Genomic DNA, 27112 nt, shown 5'->3' with positions numbered 1-27112 from the left:
CATGACCCATACAGCATAGAAGTAATTAATTTAGAAAGTATGCAAGGTTTTCATGCAGTGTTCTCACAACTAACATTTAAATTCAACAAAGTATTTACCTACAATTAGAAATTGTATAATCAATGGTATTGCTGTTACATACTTGCTTTAGTTATAGACATAGTTGAATAGATGTCTTGAATGTTAGTTATGCAGTAAACAAATACAAATATAAACAAATAGCTTACATGACCAATGGCACATAATGGAAAGTTCTTCTTAAACACAAGTGAAAAAAAAAGGTGGTAAAATTCTAGGTGATAAAAAGCTGAACAAGGCAATGTGGACTGACAGTATGATTTGAGATGATGCACAGGCAAATTGATAGAAATCTGTGAGTAAGTAATGCATTTCTAAAATACACAGAAGTTATCAGGAGTGAAAGCATAGAAGGAGAAAAATGGATTTTTCACAACTGTATTCTGAAATTATTTCTAGAACAGCAAGAATATACTTGTATGCATGGCTGAGCTGATATTGACTAATTTTCAAAAAAATTAAAGTATGTCAAAAAAAGTAAGTTACAAAACCTGAATTGATAAAAATTTTATTTTTTATCTTGTTTCCCTATCCTTTGCAATACGCTACTTTCATATTCATACTTCCCTTCTTGGACTTACAGACAGAAGTGTAATTATTTTTAAACTATATTCTCATGTAACCAAAGAAATGAAATAAAGTTTAAGGAAAACATTTTAAGCATCCCAAAAGATTAGAAATTACTATTTCCAGTACTTCACAACGTTGAACACTGTTAAAATATTCCACAACCAGAATGCTCCTTATAATAGTAAGATTTTTCACTAGAAAGATCTTCCACTACCTTAAGCCGAATAATGGTAAAAAAAGGGAAAGTACAGTCTTGAAACTTAAGAGATGTAGCTCTACAGAGAAAAGCTTAAAGTGTATCTTGCCAAATAAAGTATGATAAAGCCTTGTTGATATTAAAACCCCCGAAGTTTACATAAATTAATTCTTGTGTCACAGTCAAATTTTCCTGGCACAAACTACTGGCAATGGAGAGAACAAGTTACCAGAGTCATAAAGTTCAGCAGACATTACGGTCAGCTCAGTGACAGAGAAATTACTACATGTTATATATTATAAGTAGTTTGAGTTTAGCAAAGCTCCATAAATAATGGATGCAAGTACACTAAGGTAAAAGAGTAATTACAAAGCTTGACAGACATTTTTTTTCAGCTTCATGCTGAAATGCTGGATGAATTCAAAATACAAAAAAATAATTAAATCATAATAGAAAGTTTGGTTTCATAAGTTATTTTACTTCTACCTACATTAAATGCTTATGATAGATTGGCTGGCTCTAAAATACCTTCTTATCTTTTCAGGTGAAAAAATTAGAATGTATTAAAATGAAAACTGACAGCTCACCAAAAACGGTTACTTATTTTTAGAAGTTTAAGCATAAAATATTAACAAGCTATTTCTAATAACATCCATGTCTATGTATTGTATTGCTGCATTGTAATTCTAATATTTATTAGAATTGAGCATGTATCTTTAAACACTTACTGCCTTAAACTTGTTTTCTGGTTTGAAAGGAAAAGATACCATGCTGTTCTTGTATCAGTACTTGCTACTCTGATAATTGTTTAAGAAAAAAACAACCCACTAATTCCATTTCTCAAGAGAGAAATAGAGAGTAATGTGCATACAACTTTGTATACAATGCAAAACTTTTCAAAGGACATTCCTCTTGAACTGAAGTTATATATGAAATACCAGTTAACATTAAAATAACACCTTTAAGTTTATCTCAGTACACACTGAAAATACATGCACGATTACTTTATGAATACATGAGCCAGACTAATTGGTAATTACTTCAGGATGAGAAGAACAAATGAGAATGTTTGCACTTCTGCTGATCCAATCTCTATACCAGTTCCACAAGCAAATACTGCTACCAAGTCTCCCTCTCAAATTCGATCTTCTAACTTTTTCAATGTTTCTGACATGCAACTTTAGGCTTATATTAGTCCATCTATTTAATGAAAAATATCAATTGTTAAACAGCCAATCAAGTAAGTTGGTTAATAGCTTTAAGTAGCCACCGATGAAGACATCAATTTGATACATTTGTTATGACTTGACTCTAGACATATATAAACTTGCTTTAAGTAGACTGGAAACTTAGTGAAATACAGAAGAATAAGTGAAATGCAACATATTTAACTCTGTATCACGTGATATTAAATAAGTAAATTTATAAAGTAAATATTTAATGAAAGGCAATGCTCCAATTAACATACCTGTCTCTGCTTCAGATTCTGAATCATCATCCTCTTCCTCTTCACTAGAACAACTGGATTCATCCTTCTTTCCTTCTTCCTCTTCATCCGCTTTCTCTTGCTCCAGAGACTCTATACTAGATGCATTCTTTTCATGCTCCATAATCAGTGTCTCCTTACTGAGTTTGAAAAGAGAAGCATTTACTAAGTACTGAAAAATTTACCAAAGCCTGTTAACTAGAACTTTGTGACAGCTTATAAAGTCATCTTTTTAAAGAGCTCATAATTTTTCCTATTTTACTTACTTTTTGAATGTTTTCTGTGTCTGATTATTATCCATGTTGGCTGTGGATTCAATTAGGGGCGATTTCTTTTCACGTTTTTCACTATGCAGCTTCAAAACAGAATGATACAGTTTAATTGTTAGAATGGTATCAGTGTGACAAAATTACAAATGGAAGGAAATCTCTAAATACTACAAACACTAGAATGTGTATAAACTTTCCAAGTATGAATGTTCAAAGCTCTAAAAATCTTAGAAACTGTTATTCCAAGTAAGATGCTCATTGTTGATACTTAAATGCCCACTGGACAAGGCAAGTAGTAGATCGCCTTTTTACTTCCAAGAGCTTTTTGGTCACTATAGTTGACCAAGTAAGGGCATAAAAGACCTTTTGAGATGACTATGGCATCACCTGAATTGAAGACTCAAATTTAAAACTTTGGTTTTAATCTATATGCTGCCCTGAGTTGGATACCATAATCATATGTATAATTTTATATATATATATGCACAAGACCTACCAGATTCTGCTTCTTTTGTAACTCTTCTAAATATCCCAGAATATCTTCATCTGCCACATCAAATGCTGTCTGACCCTGGAGGAGGGGAAGAAGTAAAACACCATAGCTGTACAACAGAATTTAAATGTTATTGGACTACGATGTCTTCTCATCACATGATGATGCAGGTTAAAGAGAACATTTAGAGAGAGAAACTGGAAAATATGAATCAAGCTCTACTGCAAACTGTTAGTCTGTCAGTATTTGAAAACAATTTTGCAATATCACTTTTTTTGGGGGTGTGTAATTGAAACAAAAACATTTACACCTGATGAGTAAACACGTTTTTAAGTGATAAAGACAAGACAATAAAATTGTACTGTCATCTGAAGGAAAAAAAGAACACTATGAATGAAAAGTAGATTGATGAATATAATTCTCAGTGTTAGTTCCAAACAACTGTTCACAATGGCAGTTGAACGGATGGATCCTGAGCACTTCAGTATCTTGCCCATCTTAGACTATCACAAATAGCTTGATTTTTTAAGTTTAAATTATTTAAGCAAGTTACACTAAATTTAAGTAGTCATGCTTTCACATTTTACAGCAAAACTGTATTTTACAATTTACAGACCTTTTATAAAAGATCTATTACAAAAGCTGTTCTTATTTCTCCTTAGGGTATGATTTCCATGGGACATATACTTGAAGGCTGGAATCTAGGGAAGTCCTAGATTCACTGGCATAAAATTTAGCTGCAAAAACATTCTGGGTGGACTTATGGAAATGTTGGGAGGATCATGACAAGATCAAACTAGTAAGTAGTTCTGTACAATAACCAGTAATAAAAACAGAGTTGTCATTTGAAAGTGGCCACAGCAGCTTGCAAAAATAATGACAGGTGTTCCTGTTTGTCTGTGCTTATTTCAGTTTTTCAAAATGTTAACTAAAGGCAAACTTATTCCTAATTACACTGTGAAGACTATCTTAACTGGTTAGAAAGGATGAACCTTTAAACCACTAATTTTCACATCCGTAAAGCTTCTGATAATACAGCAGAAGCATGTGCACCTTTCAACAAGCATTAGCCAAAACAGCTTGAGGTCTTCTGCCATTTGAGCTACTATCGCAAGTCTATATTTGCATTATGACTACAGTTTTTAATGTGGCCTTCTATTTTTAGGTAGCTATTACGTGGTAGTTAGACCTACTATGACCACAAAAAGTTACTTTGCAAAAAACTGTTGCAGTTGGAAGGTTACATCTTAAACCCCAATCTGCAACAGTTGATACCTGAAGTCAGGTGCCTAAACAATAACGGCTGAGTTCTCTGAGATGCTACGCACATAAAACTGAAACCAAACCCAGAGTTTTCAATCCTCGTATCTCCAAAAGCAAAAATGCTTACTAGCTTACTTAAAAAAAGGCAAATCTTTCCTAGCTTGTAGAGATAAGCCCATATATAAAAAAAAAAACAACAAACCCTGAGCTGACACCTCTCTATGCCTCTTTTTTTCTTATTCTTGTTCAGTGGATTTGAACATACTTTTATGGGAGTGCTCTCTAGTGTATTACATCCACATTTTCACAAACCCAGTAAAAAATCTAACACATAAATTGGAAGCAGAACAGAATCTATCTGTAAAACACACTACAGGGAGAAGAATGAGAGCTCAGCACTTACACAGTTGAATGAAAAGGTTTGGATCCTTTTGATGACTATGTGACTCAATATATTTGTGCCTATTGGGAGCAAGATCAGCAAGCTACACAGGCCATTGCATAAAAGTCGAAGAAATAGAGCTTAGGAAGCACTCAAGTTATGCCCAGGGGGTCCAGAGATGCCCACAAGTTTCTTCCACCACACCCAAATCAGCATAATATAGTGACAATTCTAGTATACCAGCATAAGCTGATTTTTAAGAGTTAAAACGCTACCCAAAGGCATCATCATCATCTTCAGAGATCATTTTAAAGCCTGAATGCAATCCATCAAGTCACTAATTTTGTACCTCTGAAACGTCAACAAACTCTTTCTACTGTGAATTTCCATGTCAAAGACTGAATGGATCACTTAATATAAAGTCGGCCTAGAAATTAATTTAGACAATCAGAGAATTTAGTTCTGAACACAACCATGCTGATTTGACAACACATGCATTAGATAAAGCTCCACAGTACAGTAAACAGCAGTTTATCATCACTTTTCTTACCCTGGCTTCTAAAGTCACTTTAGAGACCAGAACTTTGTATCTTGACAAGGATTACATAAAAATCCTACCACTTTGTTGACAGCCTCCATATCACAGAGGTTTTCCACTAAAATGCGACATGCTTCTTCTTTACCCCAGTGAGCAGCAGCATGAAGTGGTGTCCAGCCATCATAATCTTTAATATTTACATCGTAGTGAGCCTGTATTAAAAGCCTGAAGAAATTAAAAGAAATAGATCTTGACACTGCTGACAGGGATAAATAAATTTTTGTAAAAATTGTGGAACTGTTCTATGATAATATCTTCCTCCTTTTTTTCTCATGGATATTTTAGTTGGGCTATTGACAATTGATTAATTTTACTTCTCACAGAAACATCTGCCTTTTCATTGTTTAGTAGGTGTGTGTATATATATATATTTTTTTTTTAAGGAAAATTAAAGAAAAATAGCCTTTTCCATTTTCTTCTCTATACACTTCCTCTTCAAAGACCATTGTTTCTATACAGTTAGATATTTTTCTCTGTTCATGTAGTAATAGACAAAACCCCTTTTAGGGAAAAGAGGTGTAAAATGTAAAAAATTGTTAGATACAGTGGTTTTTCTATTCTATTCTAGGAAGGTTCTATTAAAACCTCCTTCCATTCTAAAATTAGCTGCTTGAAACTTTCATCTCCTGTCATTAACTTTTTGCAAAAATCTACTGTTTATATGCTCCAATTGTTCTCTGAGAGAGAGCAGAGCTCCTCAAAGAGAAGACCGGCTGTTCTGCCTGCATTCAGCACTCACATTCAGCATGGTTCTCACATGAGCATCCAAGTGACAAAGGACACTTAACCTAACAAATATTTTTATGTAAAGGGGTAAGGGCTCTCTGAACCACTGTCCATAATAGTTAAAAATCACGTAACAACAAACTATCCTTTTCAAAAAATTCTCTCAGTTTCTCAAGAGCCAATATACTTATAGTAATATCCTCCTGTGAGTCAACTTCCAGTCTTGCATCCAATTCAGAGCACACATTTTTGATAATTTGAAGCAATCACAAGAATTGCCTGCACATATGTTTTGCCTCTCATAAGGGGAGTATACAGACTGGACTACAAATAACTGAGAGAGCTGAAAAGCACCCAGTTATAGATACAACTCCCTTACAGACACCTGCTACTCTAAACCAAAAATTACTCTTTTCCAACGGAGTAATTTGTCTTCATCATGTTGAAGTATAAGGGTTTTTTGAAACAGAACTCCCATTCAATAAATTGCTCTGAAGACCTTAAAGAAACCAATAATCACAGTCAGGATGTATGCTCATTTTCACTCATGTTACAGTATGTAAGTGCTCCTAGCACTGCTAAAGCAGTCAAATAAATTTACAAGTCATGTTAAAGCAATGTATTACTAATTATGCCTTACTACAATAGAAGAGCTTTGATGAAAAATAAATTAAATCTGTTATGATGTGTACTGATACTACATTAAAGAAAAGCTGTGAATTAGGGGACACCAGAAGCCTAAAGCTTTCCAGTAAAGATTTCAAGAGTCATGATTTTCAACAACATCATCAAAACACAAAATTAAAGTACCTGGTTTTTAACTGTAAAAACTTTTAGCCTGGATTACAAACCCTGCTTTATGTATGGAAATAAATATGGTGTCTTGAAAATATGTAACAACCAGGATGCTAACTGGCATTATAAAAAGGTCTTAAGCTTGTTTACATAGCTGGCTTTAGAAACAGGGCAATTTTTTATCACTGTTCTTCTCTTAAGTATTCAGGCTAAACATGTATACTGTATTCATATTTTAAATGACTTAAAATAGAAAGCTAACAACATCATGATTTATGAGTGCTTGAAAACATAAAATCAAGCTTTGAAAATCGATCATTCTAGAGACTGGGATTTTGCAAGATACACTCTCTAAATGTTAGAAGCGCCCAATTAGCATTACATCAAAACAATAAAATATCAAAAAGTTAAATCACACTTACTTTAAGACTTCTGTATAGCCCTTAGCAGCAGCTACATGAAGTGCTGTACCACCAGATTTTGCATGCCTGACATCATTTATATGACCGCTGTTGAGCCACTGTCTTGCATCTCTTAGCATTATTCGTTCTTCTTCTTTTCGAGCTGATTCTATATCAACCCCTAATTCAGACAGGGAGGGGGAGAGGGGAAGAGAACACACGAAATTTTTTCAAATACTTCAGTTCAATTACGTAACAAGTTTTATGCCACATTTATGTGACATAATAAAATAAAAGCTAAACAATCTGAATAATGTTCAGAATTAGATATTAATATCTTTTGGAAGATGAATTCCAAGGTTACGGAAACATCCAATGTTGTAAGACAGCTTGCTTAATGCATTTTTTAACAAAAGGAGAAGGCTGGGTGGAAAAAGAATTATAAACAAACAATAATAAAAATCAATCTGCTAAAACTCTTCAAACTCATTCTTTAACAATGTCTACATCACAGTAATAACCACTGAAGTCACCTGTTAAAAAAAAAGAGAAAAAATTCTATTTTTACTTTCTAAGCACCAAAAAATAAGTCTGAGTTGATGTATCTGTACACAGTAGAAAACAGCCAAAGTCGTTTTACAAACAGATCTCTATGGGAAGAGAAAAAGTCTCGATTCTCAACACTGATGGTGTTGAATCTTCTATATTTCTAAAGCATTTCTGGTTTGTCTCCTATCACTGTGACTCGCAAACCTTATACACAAATAGACAACACTTTGGCTATTGCATTTCATAGCTCTACTAAAAAACCATCAAAAACACTGAAAACTTTTTACACTATGTCTCACAAAAAAAATATCATACACCAATGAAAAGGGAGAAACACAGCCTACCATCATAACATCTACAAGTATATGTATCAGGTTAAACAGATGGAAATAAATTCCAGACCCTGAATGGGCAATGCAAACATGTATTTGCAAGCATTTTTCTAATTACTACTATATGGAGCAAACTTAAGAACAAAGCAGGAAAGAGGTCTTGAAAAGAACAATGCATGAACATAATTTTATCTGTGATGGCTGAATGGTGACAACTCACTAGGAAAAGCAATTTAGAAACTGTGATCATCAAGAGCACAAATTGTATCTAGGTTGACCTCTAACAGAAAATCAGTGGCCCAGCCTTCAACTAAATGTTCTTATGTGTATGATTTCTCTAATCTTACACACTGGTATGCAGGGACTTGGGAGATACATACTGTAAAATTTTATGCTAAGGACAATCAAAAGATAAAACTTCTCTAAGTACCATAAAGCAATTGAAGAAAGTTGAACAGTCCGTGTTCTGAGGACTTGACCAAACTCCTAGACTCATCCAATTAATTGACCAGTAAAACCAATTTAGTCTTGACAATTTAGGTAAAAATGAATAGAATTACATTTTATCAGAAACTGATGTAAAACCATAATCAGGATGTTGAGTCTGTAAGACGCAGGAAGACATACAAGGTTGTTGAAGGACTCAGCAGAGGGAAAAGCTGAAAAACTTTGCAAGTATGACAAATATGAAGAGTGAAGACCACGAAATCTGAATCAGTAACACATTGATAATCACATATTCTCATTCCTCGGAAAGCTCCTACATACTGATATGTGAATTACTGCAAATTGTAACTTCATGGGCCTGAGCATCTGTTCACATTTCAGAATGACACAGCAGTGATCAGCAGATCCTGGGACAATACTCTAGAGTACAGTAATTTACATGACAGTGTTGCCTACAAAACACTACTATGCAAATAAATAGTTTCTATTTCATCATCTCTTAGTCACAGTTATATCCATTCTCTTTTTGCATGCCCAAAGTCCAACTGTGAATCCTTATCAACATGAGTAACCTTCTCCACCTGAAGAATTCAAAAAAATTCCTATCAATGTAAAACTGTCAATGTACGCAGCTGTTTGTTTTGAGGCACTTTTTAATAAAGGAAGAACAGAGAAAAAACTCATTCCAAACCCTGATTTTGTGAGCTTCTAATGGGTCACATCTAAGCATACTTTCCAGACAGGCCAAACGATCCAGGTTAGTATGTCAAAATAGCAGTGCTTTTGCAGGAAAAGTAACTAATACTCAATATAGACTGCCATCAATATCACGAACTACTGCATTTCTGAAGCCCAAACAGGATACAATGGTTGCAGAGGAGTAATGGCTGTATCAATACATTATTTTACAAGACACTAAATTTCTCACCGTATTTCAACAGAATAAAGTACCAGAGTCTTGCCAATCTAAATAAAACATTCCACATTAATAACTGGCATGAAAATGGGAATTAAACTTTGTGTCATAGAAAAAAAGCTGTGCTCGGAGATAAACTAAATTAAATTCCCATTATTAACTACAGAAAATGGAATGTAAACAGCCTTTATTATACCTTGTATGGGGCCCTTCTCCTTCCTTTTGTTTTCCACACTCTACTGAGATACCAGGGCAAAAGAAAATGCTCATCATCTGTTTCCAACCCTTTCTCCCTACGGCCCATAGATGGCAATGCGCTGCCTCCCAGCTCAGCCTCAGCCGCAGCATTCGCTCACACCACCCGTGCACTTAACCTCTGGAAGCCTAACAACTTAAATCATTAATAATTTTATTGCTAAATGCTTCCACTTTTTTTCTGATCAACAAGTGTTACTCAACAGCCCCAAACAGGTTTGAAAACAGTGTGCCATTCAGTGAGCATTTAATGAAAATTCAGCATAAATTTAACTGCTGAATCATTGTTGCAGGACGCCTCAGCCATATAAAGGCATGTTTTATAGATACTGCACGGAAGATCAACCCACTTTTTACTTCATGAAGTGAATGTTTATACACAAATGTAATAGTTCGCATTTTATCCACATAAACAAATCTGAGTTAAGCAATACATCTGGAGAGTCTTGTTACATTACCTATAATTAAGAATGAGGAACATGTGTTTCTCCTTGGAACAGGAGGAGTGATCACTCTGATAGTTACTGAATAAATAGCTACCACACTGTATCATGATTCACCTCACATCACCTCTCCCCACTAACTCACCTCCTGAGAATGCTTCCTATAATTTAAAGTAACTGCTTAAGCAGTTAAAAATAATTTTAAGAGGACATCTGATGATCAACAGCTAAAAAAAATCACTTCAAACCATTATACTTAACCCCACTCGAGCCCTGAGGAGAGAGAACATTTAAAACTGGCCAGGGCTAGCCAGGATCAAAGCCCACATCTCTTTCAAGTCTGCCGGTATTCACCAGGGCAAATGAAAACTTTACTGTTAAAAGACAACTTCCACAGCTCTGTGTTGAAACACTGCAGGGTAGAAACATGACAGATCACACTGAGAAACTAAATAATATTTTTGAGGAAACTAAATGATTTTGAGGATTGTAGTGGCACCTATTTATACATGGGATTGACCAATGCTAAAGATATTAGTCCTAAGGAGAAAACAAGTCCTAGAAGAAGGGGTTTTTTTAACACACAGAATGGTTTAACCATATGGAGTGCAAACAAAACAGTTGTTCGGCACTGCTTCGGAATAATTTCCACAAAACACCTGATCTTGCTGTCTGTGAAGTGTTTGTAACTAGGTCAAAAAATACTTGAGTATGTAATTTCCCTTCTCACAAATTACAAAAATAAGCTAGGTTTTAAGCTTAAAAAGTAATTAAGCCAATAATTTCCCATTGAAGATTAGGGTAGAAAAATATTTTCCTAACTATCAGAGTGGTATGGCTTCAGTTACAGGACAGCTATTCCCTTAGTTCACAATTCCTGCACAGCCCATCATACCAAGTCATGCTATTTGCTCAGCAGGACACAGGAGGACACATGAAAAGGCATCTGACCCTTGGTGCAATTTAGAGGTGCAGCATGTGGGGATCAGAACGACTGAAGAAAGACACTGGATAACAATACTAGAAGATCTCTCTTCTTTAATGGCCAACACTCCTTACAATAGAACTTGTATAACAAGAAGATTATTTTATCACTGACCATCTCCTCTCTAGTCAGATCAGGCCTTGGAGCTGAATGCTAAAATAGGATGAGGAAACATTGCAGATCCTTCCTTTTATTAAACCTGCAATATCACAGAGAACTGAACTGTATTATATTCTATTATTTATTTTTGTGAATTTAATGTCTCTAGAGGCTCCCACATTTTGTCCTGTAATAAGACATGTCCTTAAAATGATACCTGCAAAAAATTGGGCATAAGTACAAACTGATCAGTAGAATGCTGAGTACCTGAGTAGTCTGTTTGGATGTTTCCTATAAAGACATAAGGCTTGCAAAAGCAGAAAAAAGGAGATCTAACAAGTGATTCTCCTTGGACTTCTAACAGAAACGAACAACAAATGTCATCACTTAAATCTGAAATCACAATGAACCTGACTGATCTTTCCAAGCAATCTTTTGCCACCAAACAACTCTGGCTGCCAATATGTAGGAAGCCATATTTACAGCATTAACACTGCAACGTTCAAAAATGAACCTACAATGAATGTAGGAACAAGCACATGAAAGGGTTGCAAGGCAAAAAGGTTATGGAAAACGCCTACTTAATTTTCACACTGCACATTTTACCTACACAGAGATAGGATATTTTGTCACCCATATATTTTATTTTCAAAATAAATAGGCTGGTTTTCCATTACCCATAACACTGAGCCAGGGTTGATCATTCCACAAACCCCACTGTTAACTTGCATTATCAAAACTGTGGCACTGCTTTATTTGATATGAAGTAGTGTATCATATGGAAGGAATATGAATTATCTCACTGCTGGAGGGATAATTGTATTCAGCTACATGTATAGTCAAAGATGAAACACTCACAATTCCTCACTGTTAATTCCACATCAAGAGAAACAATTAAGTTCCTATTTCAGAACTATTAACTTCTCTAACCACAACATACACACAATTAGGCACTTTCTAGATGATCCTGATAATGACTAAATAGTAATTTTTTATGTAACATTAACATACAATTTAAAGTAATATCTATACTCAAGCTAAGGATGCCATCAAAAGTGCCTAATTAAAATCTTACTGCTGAGACAACTGTCTCGTGATTTAGTAAGATATACACTGTAAGTTCACATCCACATTCATATCCTTTCTATTCCATTCTCATCCACAATCATGAAATACTTCCTTTGATTTCATCTCTGCATGTAAAAGCCCTTAGTTCTTACATCTTCAGACACAAATTTCACAAATTTAGGAGGGATAAAGTACGCCTTCTTCCTTGCTTCTGTGAAACAAGCAAGCAAACCAACTGACATAAAAATGCAAGAGGAAGGAAAGTAAGTTGTCCAAAACAAGTGAAATTTAGTATTTTAAAACAACCTAGATTATTCCTTTAGAAGCTAACAGATACATGTGGGAACATGTTGGAACATGTACCTTCTCAGATTTATAAAGACAGTACCACAGACAGTTTATAGTGAGCTTCAACTGTGAAATATGTAAACCTCATGGAAATTTTCAGTGATTTGTGGCATTTAGTTTAGGTTGGTAATACTAATTTTATAATTGGGCTGTTCAAAATCATTTAAACTTGCAAAAGAATAAAAATTAGTGTGTAATGCTGAATATCTGCATTGTAAAAATGAATGTAAAATCCCATAAACAAATAATCTCTATTTTTAAAAAAGCAATAACATATAAGAGAGAGATTTTGGAAGAGTTCATTCCCCAAATAATTCCAATTTTTTACAAAGAGCTAATGCAGTGAATTAGTATCACACATCAGTAAAGCCAAACATTCCAAAAACAACCTTAAAAAATCTAGGCTGAGGCAAACAACTCTTGAGCAAAGACTTATAGTACTGTTAAACAAGAGATCAACTAATTAAAGTAGAGAAATGGTAATACAGACAAAAAATGCACGTAAGTGTCTCATCTGATGTTCGTTGTGTATTAACTGTAAAAACTGCTAATCAAATTTCTGTTAACACTACCAATTTATTGAATCAAAGCCTTTGCAAATCCATGGTCTACTTCTGTGTATCAGTAGGTATCTCTTCTTTCCCTGCAGATCATGTCTTCCAGTTTCTTTTTACCATTTGCTCTGGGCATTAAATGGGTTTAAGCACATAAATTAAAACTGGGCAAAGCCTGTAACAGTAAACTAGTAACTGTTTAATTATGTAAATCTGTCTTAAGAGATACACACTTAAGCACTGTACATTCTATATTGACAACTCTTTCTAGAACATAGAGTGACTTCAAAAGTCCCAATTTAACCTAAGCTTTCAAAAATACATTTAGTGTCCAATAAATACAACCACCCTTCTGTATTCAAAATTACCTTGTCTATTTACTTCATTCTGAAGCAGCTCTTCCATTGCCTCTTCTTCAGCAATATCTAATGGAGTGTCTCCTTCACTATTTACAGCTCCTACATGTGCTCCTTGACTAATTAAATACCTGCCAACAGACAAAGAAAAAAAGCCTGTAATTAACATAGCAAAGCTGATTAAAAAAAAAAAAATAGCAGCCACTAGGATATCATATGCACACGCACAATTAATAGAAAAATTTGTATTAGGTGTAAGTAAAAACCGTTTTGACTGTCTGCAACTTATGAACATGCATAAGTCTTTTCATCCTAATACCCATTAATACAAATAGCCTTCTGGCCTTCAGTTTGCCACAAAGACTCCTGACATGTTTAATACATATCAGGAAGAACTGAAAGAAGAAAATGGCTAGATAAGGAACAAAAGTGATGACAAGGTGATGACAAGGTAAACAGGGATGGAACCGTCAATTCCCATGACCTCCTCTTATTAAACCACTTTTCCTATAACTCACAAATTCAGTGGCACATAATGTTTCTACACCTTTCCAGAATGATGACTCCCGATCTCTTAGGCAGCTCCTTAAAGTTAATAAAAACAAAACCACATGTCCTTCTATGTATTCATAAGGTCAGCTTTTGGTGGGGAAGGAAGCAAGGGGAAGAAAGAAAACACTACTTCACACATTGCAATCCCTGTATGTTTTCTTATTTAATGTGTTACTGTCTCAGGAGTCAAGAATCCAAAATTCTGAATTTCCAATTACATCAAAGGATCAATTCCAACAATAGGTCACAAAAACATTGAATTGTTTAATTCTATTAAACCATAAGCCTATGAAGTTATTGACAAGCTACAGTTAAGGACCAATTAAAATTGATCAATACAGCCCAGTCTTGCACCTTCTGACCATAATATTTCCACTTAACCTAGAAAATTCAATACTTTGAGCCATGACAGGAGTCAACACAAACAAAAAGCTGCAAACATACCTCCCATCTTGCAGAGCTTAATTAATAATTTCCATATATTTGAGAAAACAAAAATCAGGATATACTGAAAAATCAGTCAGCCATTTGGTAACAGGTATATGAAATAAAAAGTGCTTTTTTACATTTACTATTACAGAATGCCAAATTATGCAGGAGACAGTCACAAAACGAATCCAACACTAATACAAATGCTTTGAAGTACTTAAATGCTGCTTAACTTCTGCCAATTAATTACCATCCTAAATAGTTGGAATCTGTTATCTTTAATCAATATCTCAGAATCAAATACTCTCATATATCTGTATTTTTTAATGTATTACTTAAATAGTACTTGTTACTAAATCTCTGTAATTACAACAAGAAGTGGTAAGAGCTAATAGATCACAAAATGAAAATCAGTTCCCAGAAACGCAACCATTATCTCCTGACATATGCATTACCAGTTGCCACCAACAACTTTGATGCTGGTATACCCTGCTGGTTTTATACTGCTCTTCTTGAAAGAAGTGCTCTAACTCTGACCTCTCTCCAGTTAAAAGATTTAACTTCTGAGGGAAAGAAAAATTAATATGGAGTAATAACGCTTCTCAACAATACCAGTTGGATTAACAGTGAAACAGCCCCCCAGGTCACAGATCAAGTAATTGCTATGCAGGTGTCTGCTAAAACAGGCAAAAGCAGCAGTGGGGAAACCAACTTTTTTACAAAGTCAAAATCAACCACTTACAAAAATGTCTTTATTAAAAAAGTCCAAGTGAATTCTCATGTTCTTTCAATGTTTATGTTCTAATATAGACAGGAAAAAATAATTTTTACGTATTTCTACATAATAGCTCTAGCAGAAAATTAAGCTGCTGCTGTAGAGGAAAATACATATCTCATTGAAGCAGTTGTATTTGATCAACTGGGTCAATAATTTACAGACATGATAAAAGATGGAATTCATAATAAAGTGCAGGGAATGAATAAAAAGCTAGTACAGCATTTTAAAAAGTTATTATTTCTATAGATGGACAAGTTCATCATCAATTGATCCTTTAAAGTAGGCTCAAAATGAAGCTGCTTACAGATCAAAATCAGATCAGCAATGCTAGGGGATTAGTAGGGTTGGAGAAGTAGAGTTATCTGATTTTCCTTTTCCAGGTGCTTACAGGGCTTTGGTTTTCCTGGGTCAGCAAAGGAAGGACAGGTGAAGTTGCTCCGAGTTCACAGGCTTTAAAGGGATGGAAGAAACAACAAAGATGAAAGGCAGCACACTCCTTGCCAAAGAAGTGAGAACACTTTTTTCCCAGCCTGCCTTCAGCCACTCCAACTACGCCTCTCCTCTGCTATCCCTCTCAAAAAATCAGAGTGATCCTCTGAGGTAAATTAAGTGAAAGAACATTATTCACTATAAACCAAGTAACTCAAATGCCAACTATTTTAAAGACATCTTTTAAACCTGGTAACGAAATCTACACTTGTTCTGTTTTCCATATGATTCAGATTACCCTGTCCTGTAAAAGTGTATGCATTTATTTACAGCACAGCTAGTCTCAGCAAAGCAATGACAGGGTTCACATGGTACATGAAGTCAACCCGGTACCTAGAGAATCAAAGCTTTCATTAGAAACTTAGTGCTACCAATGGAAAGGAGAGCAATCATTTCCCATGTGTAGATAACTTGATTCTGCATTGCATACAAAAAGAGAACAGACTGGGTAAATAAGTCCAAGCGAATGATGCCCTGAGTTTGTAGGGCATAACTGAGCAAAAGACAGTACCAGAATAATCCTAAAAATGAGAAGATTTTGATGTTGATGTAAGAAAATTATTTTTTTAATGAATTGTATTTCAAACTAAATGTTAATTAAAACTTGAAGTATGTTTGACTTCAAATAAGGATATATTTGACATTTCAGTTATCCTGGTACCATATACTAAAAATTTCACATGCAACAGTGTATTATTGTGTGTAGGTATATATGCATGCATATTTTAAGGCTTCCATGTTTTGCGAAAAAAACCCGAACAACCTATACAAACAACTGCTTGTATTTTACCTTTTTAAAGTAGATGTTACCTTCATCTGGAAATTTCATCTTTCTAAAGTAAGCAAACATAACTTCATTTCCTTGGTGGGTATTTAATTTATACAGCTACATGTATTCAGTGAAAAGGAAATTGGAGCTGTCTAATAAAAAGTCCAGAACCATGCCTTTTGATATCATGTCTAGAAAAAGGTGCTTTATGTAAACTTGGAAGCAGTGAAAAAGTAAAAACATATAAGATTTCCACCATCACTTACTAAACCTTTTGGTATAGCACTTTAATTTTTATCTTTTGCAATTTACCTGTTGAATAAAGGTCATGTTCAACAGACAGCTACATAAGAATAATTCAGAAAATCCAGTGATCATCTATATAATATATTGGAAGGCGTTCATTCTAAATCTAAATAGATGACAAGGAAACAGTAGCTTGATTCATATTGTGCTCTTATTTTGAGCTAAAGCCTTCAAGTGTTAACACTGAACCTAAAGGTACCACTTTTAGACTCTTATGGTCTAAGTACAGAGAACTGTAACTATCCCAGGAATACTAGGAGAGAAAAAAGCAGCAAAAGCAACGAAAATAATTCCTGATACTTTTGCCCTGATACTTCCATGACAAGGATTATGCAGTCTGGGTAAGACTGGAAGAACAAGTTTGTTTTTCAATATCATTGTTTTATGAAGGCAAATATACTTCTAATTCAATTTTTTCTTTTAGGAGTCATTGCTGTATATTCCTCAATAGCTACTGAAAACCGAAATTGACAATTTTGAAAAAAAAAAAAAAAAAAACAAGGAAACATTTATTTTCTAGAATTATTATAAAACTCAGATACTCCCCAACCTTTCATGAAACATACATTTTAATACCATGAATAAAGGGTTGGAATCTCAGTATATCTGAGACAAAAAATAACAACCCTCTGAGATTACTGTACAAAAGGCAAATAGTCCACACAAAAACCAAACCCAGGAACTGGAAATAAAATTTTAAATAGCCACATGGCCTAGATTCTAAATTAAAAAAAAAATACCAAACCAATAAAAACATCTTACAACTGAATTTTGTGTGCGTGTACATCTGTAAACAAAACACATATATAGACACAAAGTAAAAAGAGGAAAACACCTCTCTCTGAAGACACTTTATACACAAAGTTGAGTCCTATCTGTGAATTTAGAATTTAAGAATCTGGAAGATGGTCATACTTGGATAACAGTATACACTGCAAGATAGCATTTTCACATTATTTATCTCAGCACCAGAAAGAGGGGCATATGTTTACATTCGAACTGTGGCCCAGTTCACAGTATCTAGAAACAAGTTTGCAAAGCCATTACAGAAATAATTAACTTGAAGTACTGGCTGAACCTGAAGGTCACCAGAAGGGTGGCAAGCACAGGGAAGGGGAGAGAAGTGGCCACTGATTGATTCAGTTCATTACAAACTGCTTACTGAGCTCATTGGAGACTCACTAGTGCAAACAAGTGATCCTATCAGACTGCTCAGAAGACTGGACAGCAGTTCCTAACTCCTAAAATGTGACAAGAGGGACCGGCCTAAAAAAATATTGCATATACATTTAAAATAAACATGCTCGGTGTGGCCTTCCTGGGAAATGGCCTAATTGCTAGTGGGGGCACCAACTAACAGCACAACTGGTCTGCCAAGAACTTTTAACTAATTAGCTAACATTTAAGATTTCAGCTAAACCCAGCAGGTTTAAAAAAAAAAAAAACCATAGATGGTGGAGTTCAAATTAATTCCATGAGTATCTCAACTGAATGATACTAGGGAGCCAGAGACAGAAAAAGTGTCACTGTGTTCATGCAGCTGTGCAAATCCTCCTTTGAAGAAAATGAAAAAAATTTGCCCCACAGTCCACAGGATGTAAAAACAAATCAAAAACTCTAACAACTTTGGAACACATATTTTAATCACCTTTCTTTAAAAAAAATGCCTTTCAGAATTATTTCACTGTTTGTTTTTTTTAAATATAAAGCATCAACACACTTTTTAAAGTACATCTTTGTAAATCATCCAAATTCCCGATAAAAATACATCTATAACAACTCTGGCCAAACAATTAGACCTTCAAGAGACATTTAACAAATAAAAATTATAAAATTTTAACATTGCTATTTCCAATATTTTTTAAAGTTGAAGTACACTAAAACTGTAAAACCTGATTCTTTTCAGACCTTCTATTGCTTTAAATGTCTGGGAATATTTCTTAAAATATTTTCTAACTGTAGAATAGTTTCACTTCCAATCTGAATTCCTAACAATGTTATTAACTCAGAGAGAGGTAGAAATGCTACCTCAAGCTTACTGGTAGTTTCCAAATGTAGTTTTGTTTGGGTCTGGTTTTAACGGTTTGGGGTTTTTTTTTGGTTTTTAACTTTCAGCAAAAATAACACTTAAAGGCCAGGTAAGCAAATGTATACCTACCTGTATGGACAACATATTGAGAGACAGGATTACAGCTTCTATATGAATCTTGAATTACAAGGATGCACTTCTCAAAATAAGATACAGAAGAAAGGCCTGGTCTTCTTATTTTTTCTTGAATGTCTTAAAATAATACAAACCTGATGCAAATCCAGGAGCATTATAGTAGCATTATGCTAAATTCTGTTGTGGAACACAGTATAAATATGCCCTATGTCAGTGAGCAAGTCTCACGGAAAACATACAGTTGGCTGAATAGGTATGAACAGCCAGTATCCAGCCACCCCTCAATCACTCCCTCATGGACCCTCACACTGTTACACTCACTTTTAAACACGTAATTCAAAACCCAGATAAATGTAATAATAAAAAGCCACAACTTCATGGTTTTGCAAATCTATATTGTAATCCCTTCAAGCGTTTGGTGGAGAGTGTTAAAATGTGTGTAACGTGAGGCAGGCAGCTGGTAGGCCTTGCCAGGCATGGAGGAGCCCTGCCTGCCCGGGCAGGGGCCCCTCACACAGCACCTGCTCTGCACCACAGGGGATGCTGCTCATGCCCTTCAGAGAAAACCAGCAGGTAACTTTCCTCAACCTCCTTTCTCCACAGTTGAGGTACTACTGCAGTTGTCTCTTCTGAATCTATGATTTATAAAAGGAAATGAAGGTACCAAATTCAGTATTGAAGCCAAAACTGTAGAAATTCAAGCAGGCCTAGAATCCTTTCTCCTGCATGATTTTAAGACCAAAGGACAACAAATCCAATGACTTGAAAAACAATAAAGTCAAACTCACAGGGATATCTTATTCAAGCACTCTGCAAAATGCCAACCCACATGGTCAGTCACTGCTGCGCCTCAACCTTCTGCCTCTGAATATTTAGAACTGAATAGAGACCAGCACAAGAAAGACAGGCGTCTGTGACAGCATTTAAATTTAAATCAAATCATGACAAAACTCAGGCACTTTTAAGGTTATGCTGCTTTGCAAAATCCAGAAGATTTTCACTCACATATTGCTCTTTTGAAAAAAGAATGCTGCAGCACTTTCTAAAAAGGAATGCTCCCCCTATGAGCAGTATCATCAGCTAGTAGCTGTGAAAAATACCAAGTTAAATCAGACCAATTAGGGTTATTTGGCATAATGAAACAATTATTTATCCTGAAATACATGAGTGATGATTTTAAGACAGCTAATATCAACAAGAGACCAGAGGTCAACTTATGATTTCCTCTTGCAGAACACAAAACCCAAGAATTTCTGATAGCTAGAGATGTTTAAAAAAAGAACAACAAAAAATAGTTGAGAAACAAATGGCCAGAAGATTTTAAGCAAATGGAAGGAGACACTTATTTTCAATTTTCATCAGTATAATCCAGATTTCAGCACGTATCTTTTTTTCTAAATAATTAACCAGTTTGCAAAGCCTTTTTTACATCCTTCAATATGCAACAGCTCTTGCAGATAGCATCAAATCCAGCTTGATTCTCCCTCGTGAAGCTCTTATGAAAGGCATCTTGGACTGACACACATCTTTGCTTCGAAAGTGTCAAATACTCCCAAAGCTATCAAAGTAGTAAAACAAACAAACAAAAAATCTTCCTATGTAAACAGCACTTTCTATCATTTCTAAATACTGTACCTATATAAAAAACATATTTATGATTATGAAGCCAACATTCCATAACATACCAACACACCCCTGAAGTTTGCATATAGCTGGCTGTTCCTAGCCTTCACTGCAACTCATATGCCCAAGGAAGCACACTAAGTAGAATCCCATCTGTCTTCCTTCTCAGTATGCAGGAGCATAAAAGAAACAGTGTAGATAACAGTATCTGGTTAGTCTTAGCCCCCATGTGTTCCAAGAAACCTTTGAAAGAAGCCAGCTCTAGAAATACTTGTATGTAGGCGGCCAGCTAAACTTAATCATGCAAAGATGGAACAGGAAAAATTCCTACTTGCAGCATCTGAAAAGCAACTAAGCCTCCATATTTTGCCACATCCATATAGAGGGAAAGGCATTTGAGAGGTGGCAAAGCAGTGTTTAGGTGAAAATAAACAGTGAGTGAAGAAAGTAAAGTAGAAAACACAAAGAAAGCCATATACAGAAACATATGGCCTATTTAAAAAAAACCAAACCAAAAAACCAACAAACCACAGAAAAACTCCCAAACAAACCAGCACCCAAGAAAAAAATAGAAGTGGAGCCTGGCATTGCCAGGAGGAATACAGGGCAAAAATTTCAGCAGGAATGAAATGAAGAAAAACAAGAAGTATTTTTAAAGTGCATACCAAATGTTATTTTCATGATGAACTCCATGAACAAGTGTTCATTTTGACGTTTGCAGCATATTGTTCAAAAGTGAAGGTTGAGTATGAAAAATGTCTCATTGCAGCTGCAGAGGACATACTGTAACTCCAGCTGACAACACTATGCTTGGAATGGTTTCCTGTAGCAAATCTCCAAGCATTTGTGGTGATTTACAGAATTGTCATCAAGGTGAACACTTGGGATTGAGTTACACTGGTTGAGAAGAAGAGGTAACAGCAGCATGGAGGCAGGAGGAGGGAGATGGAAGACCATGCTGCTGCCCACTTTCCTCAGCTAACAAGACATGATCCCACCAAGCAGCTTACCATCCCTCCTGCCTTATGCCAAAAGCAGCATTGCTATATTTGGGTATGGTAGCATCAAAAATAATGATTTTACCTGTTGATTTCTATTTCAGCAGAAGTTATGAGTATGGACCTAACGGGCTTGTTTTTCTCCAACAGCCACATGCTCGAATTTGTATCAGAAAAATTTAAACCAAGATCAATTCTTTTCCCGTGTTAAACAGATCTTAGCACATACATAACTACTACATCACAGAACTTATCTTATTTGTAATTATATTATGTAATAATATAGTAAGCAGACCTCTCTGTAAAGCAACATTACTATCACAGTGCAGCTTCTAGCATCACTCAGTAGTACTGAGCTTAGTCTGACCCCTACTTACGTAACAGCAATCTGCACTTCATAGCAGTTGTTTACATGTTCAGTCCACTTTGAATTTCCTTGAAATCACTTCCAAAAGAAAACTCCTACTCTTTACTCAAATTTGATAAGCAGCACCTCATCTGTAATAAAGAGGTTTCAAATAATTCCTTTTATATACTTTTTTCCTGTCATATCTGCTGTTTATAGAAAAACCCACATTTCTGTGTCTTAGTATCTGAACTGTATCCAAAGAACTCACTTTCATCAATGCACAGCAGCCCTAAGTGTCTAGAGATACCATGGCTACATCTACATGCATTTCAGAAGAATTCAAACATCTTTTATCATGCCTCAGTCAGGGATAACACTAGAAAAACACACACAGATTAGGATCATTTGCACTGAAATGACGCAGTTTAGGATAGCCAACAAAAGACACAGCTTTAAGGAAGGATAAGTAGGTCATAAACTGCTTTAGTGTCATTAGAAAGTCTACTGTATGTGCCAAAATAGGGTCAAACTCACAACAGAGAAAACCACTCAGGTAAAAGCTGAAAGAAAAAAAACTGAGATGCACAGAAGTGACAATCTATACCATAACCTTGTTTTCTCCTAGAAAACAATGCTCAAAACCAACTTCACTGCAAATTAAATTATTTTTATATCAGATAACTGAATAAATATTATATTCAGTGGTCAACAGCACTAACAATTCCATGTATTCCACAGTCTACAAAGAATCTTTCATACAGCAATTTTGAACTGGTTGATTTGAACTGGCCATGCTCACCAAGCACTTCTGCAATTCAGAACTTGGTTGCTCATGTATCAATCTAGAGCTGTTCTCCCACATTCTAGGCCTACCTAGAAAATAGGAACTTACTGGTGGCAATGGGCAGCTACAAGCTACCAGCCAGGAAGGACCTTAGTGTTGCTTCTTGTGAGTCTATCCAAGCTCACAGGTTTCCCTATCGATCATTCTTTTGTATGTGTTCTCCTCCGTATGTATCACATTTAACTTCAGAATTCAGATGTAAGGCATCTACTCTAAATTGTTCTCAGGATACAAATAAAATCAATGTTTTGTGACAAACAAGTAAGATCTCTCCCATTTCACTTCTCAAAGCAGGATGGGTTTTTTAGATACCAACTCTGCTTTCAATTTCTTTTTCAGCCAAAAATTGAGCATTACAATCAGCATCAGTCCTTTGACTTTTAATTAGATTGAATGAACTGCTAAAAAAGAAAAAAAGATATTTTCCATTAAATTGTGTTCCTGAGGAAGGTATCTCTGAACTTAGTTTCTATTACATTTACCCTTAGAAGAACAGGAACACTTACTAACTACTAATACACTAACTAAAAATATTTAGGGTCACAAGTAGAGATGCACACAGTAATCCAATCTCAAAGAAGGCAGCTATAGAGGACACACTTTGTGCATTCTAAAGTGACCAGCTCTCCTTGACTCCCTCAGCTGAACAAGCAGGTATGAAAATTGGTTAAGTCCTACAGTTTCCTCTAACCCATCAACTATATTTTACTATGTATTTCTGTCAGCTGGGTTTTATTCCACGCATCAGATCACAGCTACACAGTAGAAAAGATTACCACATAATGACATGATTTTAAAAAGGGAACTTTACCATCAACCTTAACAACTTCATTAGCATTTCATTATTCTTAGGACATACATATATGCAGCAAAAACATGCTAGAAATAGGACACTACCACAGTTCGTCTTCATAAAAGAAAATGCCAACTGATACTACTTCACTGATTTCTCAGTCTGTCCATTATTTTATCTAATAGAATTTAGCTTTATCATTGCAGATAACCAACACAAGTTTGAAGAAGGAGGAACTGTTATGTTGCACAGAGCATCACACTTTTGACGGGGGGGAGAGGACACTAGGGGACACATGTTTTTTTTCCCAATCTATTCTTCCAGAAAGAAGGCTGCAAATGGAAATTAACTGAAACAATCTTCTAAAGCCTGCAGGACCTTTTCACAGCTCTCAAAACAAACACTGCATCTTTACCAGTATCAACTTGTAAGAGTCAGTCATTCTTCTAGAAGAGTTGTTTTTCTTTGGCTGGGAATATATCTTCTTTCCCTGTTTTTGTCACATGGCTTGTTTTATCCTTCTGAAGTCCTCTTCTCATTTTCTCAGTGGGTTGTATCAATTTTCATCTTTGATTGCTTTTGCTTTTAATTATACACCTCCAGATAACATTTCCTAGTATTTAAATAAACATTTTGGATCCTGACAAAAACATCCCTTCACCTTGTAGCATCTCTGTAAGACCCAAAGCCCATATCAGTTTGCATAATCAGTTTAATGTGGTTTACCTTACCTTACCACAAGCTTTTATCTTGTCATTCAAAAATCCAAATTTCTGATTATTCTCCAAAAATCCATTTCTGAATGTATCACTAATAATATCACGACGTACTCACTTAATTAAAACCATAACTGGGAACCAAGCTGAAGGAGATAGGAGCCATCCCTGACATTTTCATTAGTGCTCTTTGCCTAAGTAATGTTTTGCTCTTTAGGATTAAAATGGGTTACAGCAAGAGTTTTGATTAAAAACCCTCCAATAAGTAAGAAACAGCTTCAGATGATCAAGTTACTAAAACTTAGATAGAAAACAGATTAAAAACAACTGCTTTGAAACATACTTTCTGGCACCAACACCCTCAGGCATCATGAAAGAACACTGAACGGTACCAAGTGGTTCAGGCTTATGAGGTGGGAGATGAAGCATGGGATTCCACCACTGAACAGGCCCTACTCAGCCAGGCTTCTTGATCAGAAGTACCAGATATGACTGAAAAGCAGCTTAGACTTTTTTTTTTACCTGCATATCTATGCCAAGTGCTGCTGGCAAGCCAGGTCAGCTCAGCGGCCCAAAAAAGAATAAACCCTTCAAGCCCCCCGAAGGTTATTCTTACACTTACAGTTCCTACATTGCTGTGTGATCATTAGATAATGCAAGAGGGAAGGCGGAGGAGAGCAAACCAAGGGCAGAAGTGAGTATCTGCCTGTTTCTGCAATAGTCTCAAGTTAGATCACTTTAATCATGTTGTCAAACTCCACTGAATTCTCTTGACTAGCTGTTGCCAGATGAGTATTGGTCCTGTACCACAGGCAGGAATCACTACCAGGCAGCACCCACAGCAGTTCCCCCAAGGCAATGAGAGCTGTAAGAAAACCACCTATCACTGAACATCTAGGTATCCAACTACAGGTTTGCATGATTGTCTCAGAGTCTATCAGACAAGGATCACTCATTTAGTCTTAATGGACTGTTACTAAAATAGGGAGATCCTGGGACAATGGTTTGCCAAGGCTTCAGCAAACGAGTTTGGCTGGGTTCACTTTCAGGTGTCTGGAGTCTGGAAGAAAGATGGGCGTCAGCAGCAAGCCTGTGGTTACACACAAGCCTTTTAAAGCCTGCTTTAAATATTAGGGGAGGGAGAGAATATTCAACATAGGAAACTTTGGGCAGAAAGGAAAGTGGGTTAGCTGTGTTTTACAGCAGCAGACTTGGTCAAACTACTATTCCCTTCTGAAATAAACTGAGGAGACTCTGAACTTGAAACTTTTTTCTGTTTCTGAATCATATGCTCCAGCCTTTAAAACCTTTTAAATAAAAAAGGTGTATTTTGAAACTATGTTGAGTCTTAGCATTTGTATGGGTATCAAACTATGTGTACCAAACATGCCTATTAAACATAAAAGCTACCATACAGAGTTAGTCCAAGTTTCCATTTAACATGTAGCCCACCTCCAGACATAAGACTTCAGGGAGAATAAAACCAGAGCAAATACATGCTACTTTTCTTATAATACCTTTCCAACTACCTTCATGGACTTTCTCAATCAGATCCCACTTGCACGTATGTATTCTGCATTTTTATTTTTTTAATGTATCCACCCTCCATGGATTTCTCATCCCTTGAACCCATGAGGAATTTTAGTATCTACACCAACATTTGTCAAACTGTTGTAATACCTACTACATGAAAGTATGAAAATGTTATTCTTCCCTCAGCAGACATCTCTCTCCTGCTTCGGTTTTTGGGATTTTTTTGCAACAAAACTGTAACTGTCACTGACTTCTACGTTAGTTTTGAAAAATACTTTTCTTACACTTGGAAGATGCCTCTTTCGTTCTAGGTAAAATGAAAAAGCATTCCTATTTAAGTAGTATAACTGCATAGTAGCCTCTGAACAGTTGCAAACAAGGTTCAAAATACATCAACTACACACTCACAGATAGGCATCCTACAAAGCCCACAAGAAAATAATTTTAAACACAGACTTTAATTATTAAACAAAAGAGAAATTTCTACTACTTCAGATTTATTTTAATCTGGTGCAAAACAAAGCAGAGAGAAATAAAAAAGTAAGCATTTTAAAATTGTTTCTTAAATACCACTTCACACTATTTTCCCCTCCCCATTACTTTTTTCTGCATTAAAAAAAAGTTATTTGTTTATTCCGATACCGAAATAATATACAAATTTTTCAATCATAGAAGAGATCTATCAGATAAAATAATTCATTATGCACAAGAAAACAGTCTTACAAAGGTAAATTTAAGGGTCCTACCCATAAAATACCATCTAAAAGAATGCAGACAAAATTTCTGTTCAAGTCCTCCTGCATTAAAGTTTCTCTTCACCAAACTATAGTTTTACAAAGCATTTCATGCTGACTTCTTACTTCTTAATTCATACTAACACATTAGCAAAAAAAAAAAAGGCTTGTTTGGGTAAAGCTTTCTGCGTATGAAAAGAATGGAGACGAACAGAAAAGAGAATATACTATACAAAATCCACATGTTATGGCAATGTTGAAGAATTTTAATTTAAAACATGTTCATATTACAATTACTTGTAAGGTAATTTACATAATTATAAACTAGATGAACTGCAATCTAAGTAGGCAATTCTAAAATTAAAGTATTCAAAGAATTTCCAGTAAGCTGAAACACTCCCAGCATTTACAGATGTCGGAAACAAC

At 35.3% G+C, this 27112-nt stretch overlaps 1 protein-coding gene across 4 annotated transcripts in view; it reads right to left on the bottom strand.

Annotated features, from left to right (window-relative positions):
• PPP1R12A (protein phosphatase 1 regulatory subunit 12A) overlaps nt 1–27112 on the bottom strand; it is a 114730-nt gene that overhangs the window by 39194 nt on the left and 48424 nt on the right. For all 4 annotated transcript variants that reach the window (XM_032106672.1, XM_032106673.1, XM_032106671.1 and 1 more), the window contains exons 3-8: nt 13622–13740; nt 7279–7438; nt 5356–5500; nt 3096–3170; nt 2597–2685; nt 2313–2470 (exon numbers count right to left, since the gene is read on the bottom strand). In XM_032106672.1, the coding sequence (XP_031962563.1) occupies nt 2313–2470; nt 2597–2685; nt 3096–3170; nt 5356–5500; nt 7279–7438; nt 13622–13740 (746 nt within the window). The remainder of the gene's footprint in view (nt 1–2312; nt 2471–2596; nt 2686–3095; nt 3171–5355; nt 5501–7278; nt 7439–13621; nt 13741–27112) is intronic.

This window comes from Corvus moneduloides, chromosome 4, assembly GCF_009650955.1.
Source record: "Corvus moneduloides isolate bCorMon1 chromosome 4, bCorMon1.pri, whole genome shotgun sequence".
Lineage (NCBI taxonomy): Eukaryota > Metazoa > Chordata > Aves > Passeriformes > Corvidae > Corvus > Corvus moneduloides.
This window is presented reverse-complemented; position numbering and strand designations above follow the sequence as displayed.